This window comes from Sceloporus occidentalis, unplaced genomic scaffold (genome assembly GCF_023333645.1).
Source record: "Sceloporus occidentalis isolate IW3139 unplaced genomic scaffold, rSceOcc1.0.p SCAF_3, whole genome shotgun sequence".
In the NCBI taxonomy this organism is placed as follows: domain Eukaryota; kingdom Metazoa; phylum Chordata; class Lepidosauria; order Squamata; family Phrynosomatidae; genus Sceloporus; species Sceloporus occidentalis.
In genome coordinates this window covers 237,950,320-237,964,998 of record NW_028316983.1, presented here as the reverse complement: position 1 = coordinate 237,964,998, position 14,679 = coordinate 237,950,320, and the positions used below count along the sequence as shown (strand labels likewise).

The following is a 14,679-nucleotide window of genomic DNA, read 5'->3' as shown; positions in this document are numbered from 1 at the left end:
TTCTGCCTGCTGGCTAAGAGTCAAGAAGTCCTCCTCCCCCAATTTTTAATTACTTCTATGGAAATTGTATTTTATGCTAAAAACTGTTTTGTACAACATTATTGTGCAACATAATTTGTGCAGAACAGTATTTTGTACATAATTGTACAAAAAAGTTTAGTTTGTGAAAAAATTGTGCTTTTGCAAATGAAATTTTCACAGAAAGTGCTGAGATGTGTAAAATCTTGCAACGGTTCACAATATTTGTTCAAGGAGTATCACAGTGTCTCTGTTTGTCAAGGTATTCTTTCATGTTGAGGGAAAGGAGTACTCTTTGCACCCCTGTGCAAGTGAAGGATGGAAGCTGCAGGCTCATTCTGATCTTGACAAACCATGGCTTGTTGTTACGCTTGAACTTGGCTACTGTGTAAGCCAAGGTAATACCATTGTGATGAGCATGGGGCTACTGGTGCAAATGGCAATGCTCATCATTAAGTTCTCCTGCTTTCATCATAATGTGCATTAAAACACACATGTTCTGCCATCATTGTGCCATGCCCTGCTATTGTTATTTGTTGATGAATGCAGAGGATATTGTGGTGATGTCAGTACACAAAAACATTTTAGTGCATGTTACAGAAGAGGAGAACTTAACACACCTGCTGTTTTCATGATGTTTGTATTTGCCTGGATGTGAGGTTTGACTGTCAAAATGGGAAGACATGGGCTTCAAATTTCTCACCTTAACAACAACGTCATCAAGTGGAAGATGCCACCATCCTCTTACCTTGCCCTCAGCTCCCCATTTGCAATATATAGGGATAACAGTACAATCTTATAGATTTGCTATATAGGTTACTGCAGAAGAGGTGCAGGTATGGGAAGTGCTTTGTATAATCTGAGTACAATATGACTCATAAGTATTATTATTGAAATATCTGAAATTATTAATGCAGACCATCCTTCATGCAGATCGTTGTGTGGTTACTTTTGGTTACCTGCCCACTTAAAGTTAAGTGTATCTAGCTCTGAAACATCACAGAAATGGGTAAAGCATTACACTGTTTGAACCATTTATTCAAATTATGAATAAATGGACCTCTCCTCTATGCATTTATTATTCAGTGTTTGTGTTCTGCTTTATTTGGTTGCATTATCTTTCTGACAAACTGAAGTACTGATACTATTTAAAACCCTGTTTTGTTATGTGCCTATCTATGGGGTAAGACTGTTTTTCATATTAACCTTCCACCTACCACAACATCTAAATTGAATGACTTTATTTAAATATGTCTAAAAACTATGACTGACTGCAACACTACCATGTTTTAGGCTTGCCTAACTCTAAAAATCTAGTTTCCTCCAAACATAGTGAACTAAAATCCACAGTGTGGTGGAACCGTTTGGCAATCTCGATGGTATACACAAATCACATCATGTGATCTCCTTCAAAAATCCCTATGCAGTGCACAAAATTGGAACACATACACACACACTTTGAATAGTGTTTATTTGGTGAGTGACTATAACTGTGGCTTTCTACCAGAGTAGAAGTGTCACCTAACCTTCATGATCCCAACCCAACTAAATTGACCATTGGATCAAGAGGCCAAATGTATTGTAAGCATGCCTACTATACACAGAAAGAATGTGACGAATCGTAGATCTTTTGCATCATAGCATATAAATTAGATGTGTGTAGAACAAGAGGCCTCTAGCCAGGAACATGTTTGATGAATAACCTTTCCATTGAATTGAGCCAGTTTCCATCAACCTTCTACATTACGTTGCAGAAACAGGTTTGGATTGGGCCTTACTATAGCCTCTATGAAGGCTCCTGGTTTATGAAGACATAATTATAGAGTGTGACATGCTTTGGAAACAGCAGTGGATATGTGCAAGGCACAAGAGTCTTAGCTATTAGAACATCCTAGACTTAGAAGCTATTGAAACTCCTAGATTTAAGATTATGCATCTCCATCAGAATCCAGAGCTGAGTAGGGATGTAATTCTTCATTAATTTTCTCCTTGAAGGACGCAACAAGTAATTTTAGCAAATTTCTTACTGCCGCAAGTATGTCTTTAAAAACCAAAGTTTTCTAAACCTATTTGCAATTCAGCATTTTATCTGTGCAAAATTATCATCTAGTTGTTTTGCCCATAAAACAGTATTTTCTGCACAGAAAAACACTACTGCTTGAGCAGAAAAGGTGTTTTGGGGGTTTGGGGTTTTTGATTTTTATTTATTTATTTTTTTGCAAAAACAGCCATGTTGGAATTTTATACACTGTTAAGTCCCCCATTAACAGCATTTCCCCCATTAATGTTTATTTTCTGCACAGGAAACAGAAAATAATATTTTTACACAAAGATAGTGTTTTCTAAGCAAAAAACAAACAAAAACCACCCACCCCCAAAACCTTCCCGTTTTCTGTGCAAAACAACCATCTGAAAAATTTGTGCAGAATAAGACCCAAACAGTTCAAGATTCTTCTTATTAGGGATTCTTGACACTTGGAAACCCATTTTCATTTTTCAGTTATTTCTCCCCAAAATTGGATGTTTTTTCCCTTCGCTAGAGCTGAGATGTCTGTTTTTCTGGGTCTGTATTGCTGTGACTCAGTCATACACCTGCTGTCTCCCAGATGCAGGCAGAAAATACTGTTGAGCTGAACAGAGGGGAAGAGTAGGCTGGGTTCCTACCTGGGGAACTGCCTAGGTGTCAGGGAATCATGCCCTCAGTCCCCTTCCCTGCTCTTGCTCTCCTCAGAGCACTCCTTTCTAGCTTCTTGTATAGATTAAAACACATGCATACACAGAGAGACAGTGATCCATTCATTCTTTTCCTACTGCATAGTAACCAAGGTCCCTTTTTATTTTATAAATGGAAGGGGAAAATGGGCTTGCTGGAGCCCCACTCCTTCCTTAGCAAAAGGTAGAAAGGGATCACAGAGGTCTGTTTTTTTTCTCCTTTATAATGTTTTACACAGGTTATTGCAGTTTCTGACTCTACCCTCCTGATAACCCATGTAAAAGGTCTGCAAAAGAAGAGAGCAAACCTGTTTAAACGAACACCCTACTTTCACACTTACTTGGATGCCAGTGATGGCAGCATCAACTAGTTATTGTTATCTCTCCTCCACACATACATTTTTCCAGTGTTTGTGAGTAAGCTGCCATAGAGCATAAAGCCTGTAGTGCTTAATTTTCCAGGCTGGTTCCAAATTTGAATCCCATGGCACTCTGGGAGTCAGAAATTAAGATGGCAGCCTTGATTGTGGGGTGTTACTTTGAAGCTGCACTTTATGCTCATTCTGCAAAAAGTTAGAAGAAGTCCCTCTGCAGTTTGGGACCTTGAAGCTCTATGTCTGAAGCTCTATGCCATGGTGATGACACTGGTTCCTAACGTTTACTTCAGGGACTTGTCAGTGCATAGGTTTCATCTTGCCTTATTCATTGTAGGATTTTATGAAATCCACCGCTATCTCCCTACCACTTAAAGGCAATTCACAGGGCTTTCAGTTACAGCACATGTGATTCCTCATTTCATGCCAGGTTTTGATTACATTTTCACAGCATCCAGAATATGCTTAGGGAATGCTAACATGTTGCTATTAGTATTACTTTTTAAAAAACAGTAATTTGTAGTTTATTATTCAGGACGTTATTCATTAGTAATGCTTTTGATTATTTTTGATTTCCTTAAAAATGCAAGATTTCTCCAGAATGACTCCCCTGAAAACACTTTAAAGTAATGAGGATATCATCCTGTGTGGCCCAGTGTCTCACAGTAGTGTCACAAATGTGGCTGGAGGGGAGCAGGGAGGGATTGGAGAAGTTGCTGGCAATATCCCTGTAGCCAGGCACAAAATGTTTACATCATCTGTTGAGTCCTCTGGAGAACCCTGGCCAATCTCAATGAATGATGCAATAATTTCATGTATGGCTACAGGAACATAACCAAGTGCTTCTTCAATCTCCCTACTCTCCAAAAGCCACAGCTGAGCATCATCCCTACTTTCTAGTGACAATATGGGATTCCTTTGCAGCATACCCTGTTTCTGCATTTCTCACAGCTATTATTTACCTTCTCCTAGATTTAACCATTTATTGCCACCAAGGGGTGCTGACAGTGGCTTCATTGGGGGAGGTGCAGGGTGTGGAGTGCACCAGATGACACTCCAGAGGAGGGGTAACTCCTGGTTGAGCCTCTTCAGTGCAGGAGAGGTGAAACCATACCCTTCCTAGCTATTCCATCACTGGAAGCCCTGTGACTGAGCAGCAGAGGGGATGAATGCACACCCTTCCTGGATGACACCACACTGGGTGACAGCCTAGCTTGTGCTGTCACTGGGTTCTGACCCTCTAATTCAGTGGTTCTCAAACTTTTTACCCCTGTGATCTCCTTTCCATTTACATGTGGACGTCACCCCCCTGCAACATGGTATATGGCATAAAAATATTTTGTTCATGCAGTGTGTATTTTTGTTCTCACAGATAGCATCCTATCGATAGTGCTTCTCTATCTTGTGCTGCATGCACTTTCTACCTTAACACTGAGCTCTCATGCTCTCTGCTTCCTCTCTTCATTCCCCTCCCTCGCATCCAAGAAAGTGTCTCATGGTCACTAAGGGGCACACAATTACTGCACCAATGGCAGATCCTTCAGTGAAGTTGAACAGGAAATGCATTTTAAAAAGAGGAAAACTGAGTATTGGTATGTCTGAAATTGGAGGAAAGTGTAATAGGGGAAGACACTTAGCACTGCTTTTTGAGAGACCAATCACGCCTCAGTGTTGCATGCACAAACGCATAGTTTCCCTTCTTTTTCACATTTCCTGTGCTTGCCAGCTGGCTTTTACTGTGCCCCCTCTTAAGCAACTATCATGCCTCTCCTTGGGGTTGTCACCCTACAGTTTGAGAACCACTTCAATAATTCTTTAACACATTGAAGATTGGAATCACATTGTTTATGGCATAATCATAACTGCAACTGGCAGATTCATTAATGTTAGTGGGGAACCCTGTTGGCTCATGCACTTTACCAAATCTAGCATAAACCTTTACAGAAATCAATATACTGATCCCTCTTTTTGACAACTGTCAGAAAATATCAAGGGTTGTTGTTGTGTGCCTTCACACTATTACTGACTTACGGCAACCCTAAGACAAACCTATCATGGGGTTTTCTTGGTAAGATATGTTCAGGGCAGGTTTGTCATTGCCTTCCCCTGAGGTTGAGAGAATGTGACTTGCCCAAGGTCACCCAGTGGCTTTCATGGCCAAGTAGAGAATCCAACCCTGGTCTCCAGAGTCATAGTCCAGTGCTCAAACCACTATATGAAGAGTGGGGAATGATAGCTATGCTATTCGAAACATGCAGAAACCATGGTCAGCAGTAGATTCATAAATATCACCAGCTGTCATTTTTGTCCTTAGTGCCATCCTTCATCTGATTGTTTGCTTGGGATTTAAAATGCTTTAGGAACACCTTGAAATGGAGGTCTACATTAAAATGAAGGGGGAAAAATGATCCCTTTTCCTTATTTTTTTAGCCAAAAGCTGGGTCTCTTGGATCGGGTTCGTGGTACCAATACTAAAGGAAAGCTATTTACCCCTCTGAATGTAGATGCAATTGAAGAAAGTCCTTCTAAAGAACCTAAGAGTGTTGTAGTCTTGAATAATAGAGAGCGTTTTCGCACTGCATTTCGAATGAAAGCATATGCATTCTGGCAAAGCTCAGAAGGTAAACGTTCTCATTCATTCATTCATTCATGTATTCACTTTTCCATATTGCTTCATCAGCCACCCACTGTTGTTGTTGTTAATTTTCCTTGGCCTTGTTCTGTCATTTTGACTTGAGTTGAAATGGAATGTCGCCCTTAAAAAACCCCAAAAGTTGATGTTATGATTCAACTCTTTTAATTCCAGGATTTTGAGGGATTTTTTAAAAGTATTATTCTGGTGGTCTGTGAAAAGCTACAGCTTGGGTTTTGCTGTTGACCTGTAAGCTTTTTGTTAGTTCATTTGTAATAGGATCACTATGTGTATTGACATTTTAAAATGAAATCTGGTACTCATATTCAAGACATGATTCTATGTTTCAAGTTCAAATACCATTTTCACACTCCTACCCATTTTAGAGGAAGAGAGGAACAATATGTAATAAAGGACGAACCATACAAATCAGCAGTTCAAGAGTTCAGTGATGCCATACCTTCCATGAATAGAACTTGGAAACTGTGCTTTAAAAGCAATAGTGATGCTCGATGCATTGTGAGGGAGTGGTAAGAAGGGTCAACACTGTTAGGTTTAAAAATTTTAAATGAAAACAAGGCAAATCTTAGATATTTTTATGCTTAATGAGTAGGGATATAAATAATTTCATTCTCATAGGCAAAAACAAATATTTTAATCAATTTTTGTCTGCTGCAAGAAAAATGCACACTTTTCAAAGATCAGTTGCAATTCAGGACTTAGATTTCTTTGGGAGGGGGTACATAGACCACATGAATTTTTATGTTTTATTTTTGTACAGGAATGCTCTTTTCTGTGCAGAAAACATTTTCTTGCAAGAAGCAAGTTTCCTTCCTTCGCAGACATATTCCGATCGATTAATTATCCAGCGTAGATGCTCCCTGAGTCAATGAAAGCTTATGCTATAACTTTTTTGCCTAGTTAGTCTCAAAGGTGCTACAAGATTCCTTTATGCTGTGATATTCCAGACTAACAACAGCTCTGTCCTGTTAGAATGGGATAGTTAAATCCAGGAGATCAAGTTGTCAGTTTCTGTGCTGGAAGAGTGCAGAATATTTAGGAACCATTTTTTAATGAGTGGTAGCTAGGGATGTTATCAGATTATTCTTTGTCTGTATCATGAATTTCCAAGAGCTAAAAGAATGGAAGTTGGCCCCCACCCTAAGCTTTGCTTTTGGTTTTCATGAAAGTCAGACAGTCTGTCATCCAAACCAGAATCTTTTTTTTTGGGGGGGGGGCACCTATGGTGGGATGAGATATGGGAGGAGATGGGGTTGAGTGGCTTAAAGTTTTTAATCCTAGAACATTTTAGTTTGGAGAGGCTTTCTTATCTCTGTACTTGAGGGGTAGGGATTGCCTAAGGACCACTTCAATCTCAGTGCCCCATGAAGAGGCAATTATCACTTCACCTTTCTTCCAATCTTATAAAGCGTTTAAAAATAAATATTGGCGGTTCCCTTTTACAAAGAAAGAAAGAAAGAAAGAAGAAACTTCTTTCCCTGTCCTGCTGCAGTTTGTTGACAATTCCCTGCAATTCCGTCCAAGAGAAGAAAAGTAATAACAGTTTTTGAATGTCCATCATTAGTCAATGGGATTTTTGAATCTCAGTTCATGGTTTTGAACCCAAGTTGGACTGAACTGGTTAGAAGCCACTTTGAGTGTAAGAGAATGCATACCCTCAACAGATTATTGGATTTTGAAGCCTTTCAGAATTAGCTGAAATTGATAAATTAACAACATTGTTAAAAACCAATAAGGATGTTTTTAGAAGAATGGAAACTATTAATAAGGCACTTAGAAGAGAAAGGAGAAGTAAGGATACAAGCTAGATTTGAGAATTAAAATTATTCTATTTAGTAATTATTAGAAATACATATGAAGGCTAAATTCTGTAAGGTAATTGGAATAATGAACAAATGAACCATAGGTCAAAAGGTAGGAAGCAGGAACTCATTTTTAATTGTTATGATTATAATATATGTTAATTTTGTATTTGTGATAGTGTGTTGCTTATATTGGTTGTTGTTGCTTGTTTGTTTTTGTTTTTGTTTTGGGATGTGAATTGATATTTTATTGAGAATTGTTTTTAATTATATAAAATATTAATAAATGATTTTAAATGATTTTAAAATGATTTAAGACAGAAGCTATTTTGAGTCAAAGCAGACAGTTTGCACCACATCAGCATTAGCACTATGAAGAGACATTAGCAGATTCTCTTCATGTTCTAATCTCTTCCATAACTGCTCTTTATCCCCATGGCTGCTTATTCCACATTTTAGATGCTGGAACTGGGGATCCTCTGGCAGAAGACAGGGGATACAGCAACGAACTCATCACTGAAGACATGATCCCCACCCTGAAGGTGGTCATCCGAGCTGTCAGGTAAAGTGTGTGGTTTTTAATTTGGTATTTTATGTGGCATTTTAGTTTAATACTTTATGCAAATGGACTCCTGTTAAAAAAAGTATGTCTGACTTGTGTGGTGACTCCATTGCTAAGTGATAACTTATTGCTGTGAAAGAGGTTTTGCCAAGAAAAGACATTGAAATTAAAACCTACCAATGAACGATGTTTACTTGTATCAGAATACTACAGTTCCGCCTCTACAAGAAGAGATTCAAGGAGACTTTGAGGCCTTATGACGTAAAGGATGTGATAGAACAATATTCAGCAGGACACCTTGACATGCTTACCAGAATCAAATACCTTCAAGCAAGGTAAGACATTAACTGCCAGAAATGGCCAAAGTACAGTATATAGAGACTACGCTAGCAGGGATGGTCACAGTACTTCCCACTGTAGACTGGACAATTTGATAGGGTCACTAATTCATTCTGACTCTGCCAGCAGTAATTAAAAGGTACAATATTCTAAGGAAAACTAGGACAGTGCAAAAAGGGGCATGTTATACAATCAAGCTTTGGAGTTTATTTGGGGATTTGTGAGATTTTCTGGCTTTTTAAAGTGGGTATTGCAATTCTTATCAGCTCCAGGCAGCATGGCCAATGTATTTTAAAGTCACCAGACTGGAGAAGGTTGAGCTAAATCAATGCTACTCAAAGTGTTAGTATGTGGACCATTGCCAGTCCATGAGTTGGTCTATAGCAGGTTTCTAGGAAATAAGGAAAGTCAAAAGGCACAGGTATGATGCCAGTCTCTGGCACATTGGGGGGGGGGGGGCATGATAGGTCCTCCACACCAGATGGTTTAAGAAGCACTGGTCTAGATTGTAGATTCAGTAGGAACAGGTTATCTATAGAGAAAAACTATAAAGACTATCTTAACAGTCTTTATAACTCCCCTGTAGGCAGAGCTTGTTAAAAGACTACAACTGCCAGAATCCCTAGCCAGCATGGCCACTGGGAGATCCTAACGTTATGCTCTGCAAAAATAACTTTCCCGAGACCTTCTAGTAAGGCATTTTTATTCCCGTATAACAAATGTCTGGGAAGGGCTGAGCTGAACAAAAGAAACAGTCTTCTTATGTATATTGGAAGTGGTTTAAACACAGGTATGCAAATATATCAAATCTGTTTCTGAACCATTTCCAGCTTACTTAAAATATTGTATCTGTCTTTGCCCTCACTTGCCTCAGGCCTGCTAATGAGTTCAAGGTAAAGATAAGACTTGAATCAAGTACTTCCTATAAAGCTCAGCTTCTTTGCTATGGCACAGATGCAGTTCTTAATGAACTTCATTGATGTATTTAGTTAGTCAATCACTCAGTTAGTTTTAGATAGTTTTATTTTTCCAGTGAAAAAATGGAGGGAGGAGGAATTAATTTGGTTTCCATTTTCAGGCTAACTTACCGAAATCACATTTCCCTAACAAATACATAAATTGAAACATAGCTATAGTAAAATATTCACACTTCTTCAAATTTTATAACATTCTTCAATTAAAAATATATTCTCTTTCTCTCTCTCTCTCTCTCTCTCTCTCTCTCTCTCTCTCTCTCTCTGTGTGTGTGTGTGTGTAATACAATCAAAGACTTGGAAGAGACTACAAGACCATCCTTAGGGTTGGATTCAAGGCCCTTGTGGACTCGTCCAATCCTATGTGACTTAGAATAATTCCTAGTATGATGTACATACTAGAAAAATCTTGTTCAAAAATGCATTTTGTTATGAAAATCTGCTTGAAAAATTCATATATTAGGGAAGTGGTATGAAAATGAGACATGTGAACGAACATGTACACTTCTTTTTAAAATGTACTTCTGTTTGAAACAATAATGATCTGATACAGAAATGGGACAAAAGCAAGTGGGCTGGAAAAATGACAGACTAAGCAAAATCAAATTTGATGGTCTGTCCTTAAAAGAAACCAATAAATATTGGTGAATGACACATATACAGGTTGAGTCTCCCTTATTCAAAATGCTTGGGGCCATCTTGGAGAAGGGACCAAGTCTAAACACAAAATTAATTTATGTTTCATATTAACCTTATAAACATAGCCTGAAGGTAATTTTATACAATATTTTTTTAATAATTATGTGCAAGAAACAAAGTTTGTGTGTGTTAAACTGTCAGAAAGCAAAGGTGTCACCATCTCATCCACCAATAAAAAAGTTTTGGTTTGAAAGTTTTGAATTTTGGAATTCTGGATAAGCGAGACTCAACCTGTATTGGAAGAACTTTTTCTCAGTTCAAATGGGAATTGAACTTATTTATTTTATTGATTTATATATTTATAAGATTTATATCTTACTTGGGACTAAAGGTTCATCCTAGATAGACCTACAGTGCTATCAGTAATAATAATAAACCTCTGGAATGGGTGAAGGAGTTATAAAAAGATGAATGGATGGATGGATGGATGGACGGATGGATAGAACAACAACCCTTTCACCATGTCCTATTATTGTCTTCTTTCAGAATAGACATGATTTTTGCTCCTGGACCTCCATCTACTCCCAAGCATAAGAAATCCCAAAAGGGAGGAGCATTCCCTTATCCTTCACAACAGTCCCCAAGGTGATATTATTCTGTGGGCAACTGACTGGGAACAGACTTCCAACTTACCATCATTCTGTCCTGATACACTTAGTGTCAGTATGAAACAGGTTCTGGATGCCACCCATGCAATATTTCTGCTTTGCTTGAAATGTGTGTATTATCACGGAGAATTAAAGATCCAAATACATCCCAAGCAAAGCTTGGAATTATCTTGTTACAAAGTATGAATTGCTTGTAATTAGTTCCCTTTTCCCAATAACCAAGGTATAACTAAATTATCAAGGGGTAGCATGACTCCATTTGTAGTATAACTGAAACTGTAACATTACTTTTATGCTCAAAGGGGTGGACACCATAAATGGTGGAGGAGGAATATTTCGAGTGCATGCTTCTTCTACTCCGTTCAGTTTTTTAAAACAACAACAACAACAAAAAAAACTGAAAGTTTAAGCAACATTATGAGATGTGAAATATTTTTTAAGAGGACAAATATTCATGAAAGTATACTAGGAAAGTTTTACATGTCTTTGAATAGGACCTTTCTTCTCTTTCAGGAATGATCCATACATAGCCAAAGCATCCACGGTAGATCCCGAAGACCAAAGTATGATGGGCAAATTTGTTAGAGTTGAAAGACAGGTATGAATTTCTTAGCTCTTTATGTAAGTTCCTTCTCTGTTGGATTTATACAGTTGGCTGGCTGTATTCATGGATTCTTTATCCATAGATTCAACTATCAATGTCTTGAAAATATTCAAAACAATATAAATTCCAAAAAGCAAACCTTGATTTTGCCATTTTATACAAGGAGCACCATTTTACTATGTTGCTGTATTTAATGGGACTTGAGCATCCACAGATTTTAGTATCCATGGGGAGTCCATGAACCAAACCACAGTGAATACCAAGGGCCCACTGTAATTACAGTTTTATATAACCTCCATACCATTGGTTTCTTGGCCTTTAGTCTCAACACTTTACACTTTCTGGTGCTTTCCAGATGCACATTTTGTCTTCAGAACTACTGAGTCAGTAGCACTGATGACTTTTAAAAAGACTTGCAGCAAATAAAAGGCACAAGATATTCTTTAGTAAAGATATTAAATATTCCTAGCCGAACATGTAGGAAGGAGTAAACACTACACAGGATCATTTACTATATAATCTGATATTAGTGTTATATTACAGCACACAAATAACAAAAATCACTATAAGCCTGATTCTCTAAAAAGTCTTCAGAGTTGCCAGTTTTTATAGATAGGCTTTCCATGGAGACTGGTGTCTTCCATATCAGCGGGCTCCTTAATCAGCCATGGGTTTAAGTCTGAACTTTAAAGGAGTTATTCAAGTTGCACAACCCTATCAAAACATCTTCAGCAACCTGTATAGCTCCTTTAAAATTCAGAATAAAACCCAGAGTAGAGTCACCACTCCACTGACCTTGCAACCAGCACTCTCTGATGCCATACTTTCAGCAGAGGAAAACTTAGAACTGACATCAGTCACATTTAATAACCATCCAAAGAAAACAGCCATCCTAAATAATTAGTTATTGTTTGAGAGGTCTGCCAGAAAAACTGCTCACAAACAGTGAGGTAGTGACATCTTTTCTTGCACAAAATTATTATAAAATTACCTTCAGGCTATATGTATAAGGTGTATAAAACATAAATGAATTTGAATTTTAGACTTGGGTTCCAACTCCAAGCTATTTCATTACGTATATGCAAAGATTCCAGAATAAAAAAAAAACCTGAAATCCAAATCACTTCTGGGCTCAAACATTTTGGATAAGGGTGACTCAACTGGCAGGGTTTATTTATTTGTTTGATTTATTTATTTGGTGTTATACAGCAACTGTTTGCAAAGAGATGTAATTTTATCAGGAGTATATACCAAGGCACAGATAGGATGACATCCAGACTGGCTCATAGTGTGACAGTGATTTAAGAACTTGAGAGTTAAAGCTCTCACCATCCTCATAACATAACATACTGCTTTATCACACTAGGGGGCAAACAGGATTTAAACAAGAGCTAAACGACAGTTAAACAGGAAATGTTTGATGTTTATCACACGACATTTCCTGTTTAATTCTCATTTAACTCTCGTTTAAATCCTGTTTGCCGCCTAGTGTGATAAAGCAGATAGAAGTATTGAGGGAAAGGTTATAGCTAAGCAGTAGTGGTAGAATACATCTTTTGCATGCCAAAGACCTCAGGTTCAATTCCATGTATCTCCAATTATGTTTCAGAAAGCATTTCCAACATTTCACAAATGAAAACTGGAACTCATCTTGTCAAGCAACATCAGAGTGTGGTCACCATGGCAAAGGTTATCAGTGGGGAAGAGCACATAAGTTAGGAGAAGGTACAGCAGTGAGATTTTGCCCAAGCCTACTGTGAAGTGCTCTCCTGTCTTCTCCTTCATCTTGAGTTAATTCATTATAAACTGTTTTTGACCTCAGTTTGCAGCAGCTGATGTAAGTTAAGGCCAGTTGGGGAAAGTGGGAGGAGGAGAGAGGAACTGGGGCATTCAAGAAATCTACTAAACAAAACTACTGCCAAACAGTGTAGACAACGCTGAACAAGATGAACCATTGCCTGATTTGATATAAGGCAGTTTCTTGTGTTCTCGGTTAGGCATGGGGAAATGCTGTCACCAACAACTCCTCATTGTTTTTCAGTCTAATGAGTATTTTCTTTCAGGTCCATGACATGGGGAAGAAGTTGGATTTTTTAGTTGATATGCACATGCAGCATATGGAGCAGCTGCAAGTCCAAGTCACTGAGGTATGCCCTTCGAAAGACACTGCATCCCCAGTAGAGGATAACAGATATTCTGAGCTGAAATCCATCATTTACAAATACTCTGAGCCTTCCATTCATGAAAAGCCTCCAAGCTTCCATCATGTCCCTGTGAACAAAGTCCCTCCGTTTGGATTCACCACACAGGGCCAAAGTTGTGGCCTGTTTTCATTGCCATTGGGTGGGCAGAACTCTGGTCAGTGGCAGGCCATGCCATTTTCGACTTCATACACAGAAAGGCCAACAGTTTTGCCTATACTTACCTTTATTGACCCCCATGTTTCCTACCAGTCACCCCCAGGTGACCTCCAGAGCCCCCACTCAGAAAGAATCCCTTCAAGACAGAAACACAGCTTGACGCGAGACAGTGACACCCCATTATCCCTCCTCTCAGTCAACCATGAGGAACTTGAACGTTCACCAAGTGGATTCAGCATCTCCCAAGACAAAGACGATTTCCTTTTTGGGCCAAACGGGGGTTCAAGTTGGATGAAAGAAAAACGCTATTTGGCTGAGGGCGAAACAGACACCGATACTGATCCGTTTACCCCAAGCGGGTCTATGCCTCTATCTTCAACAGGAGATGGGATTTCTGATTCAATATGGACCCCTTCAAGCAAGCCAATGTAAAATTCTCCATATGGGTGGGCTGGGCAGAGTCATTGGCTGGCTTTTTCTCTCAATGTAAACATAAACTTTGTATATTTCATTATCACATCCAAAGCTTCCTAGCTCCAAACAAACAAACAAAATCACTGGTGGCTGCACTGCATGCTGGTATTAGTGGTAGTCTTTCCACACCATTTCATATGGTGGAATAATGCGGTTTTGTTCATGCTGCCAAAACTAAGTGGTTTAGTTTGGAGCATGATTTTGCATGACTTTACACTATAAATGGTACAGATCATTTCTTCTGTGATTTAAAATAGCAAAAATTATGTTTTCGGTACACCAAGGGTCAGGTCAATGCCGGACTGAAAATACTCCCAAACAGAGGCACATGGTGCATTTTTGTCAGAACCCCCCCCCCCCCCACACACACACACATCAAACACTAGTTTACAAACTAATGCCCTTTGCAAAATATATCTATTTGTTTTAGAGAATATCCCGACTTTCAGCATACTATTTAATCCTTGGTTAATTCTTGAGCTCCTGTTCATGCCATTACA

The 14,679-nt window shown here is 38.6% G+C and overlaps 1 protein-coding gene across 2 annotated transcripts in view; it reads left to right on the top strand.

The window, feature by feature from the left end:
* The window catches only part of KCNQ3 (potassium voltage-gated channel subfamily Q member 3), a 188,625-nt gene extending 174,486 nt beyond the window's left edge, over positions 1 to 14,139 (top strand). For both annotated transcript variants that reach the window (XM_089517979.1, XM_089517978.1), the window contains 6 exons: positions 5,535 to 5,725; positions 8,019 to 8,121; positions 8,325 to 8,456; positions 10,620 to 10,718; positions 11,255 to 11,339; positions 13,409 to 14,139. In XM_089517979.1, the coding sequence (XP_089374105.1) occupies positions 5,535 to 5,725; positions 8,019 to 8,121; positions 8,325 to 8,456; positions 10,620 to 10,718; positions 11,255 to 11,339; positions 13,409 to 14,137 (1,339 nt within the window). In that variant the 3' untranslated portion in view covers positions 14,138 to 14,139. The remainder of the gene's footprint in view (positions 1 to 5,534; positions 5,726 to 8,018; positions 8,122 to 8,324; positions 8,457 to 10,619; positions 10,719 to 11,254; positions 11,340 to 13,408) is intronic.
* Positions 14,140 to 14,679: the final 540 nt, after the last annotated feature.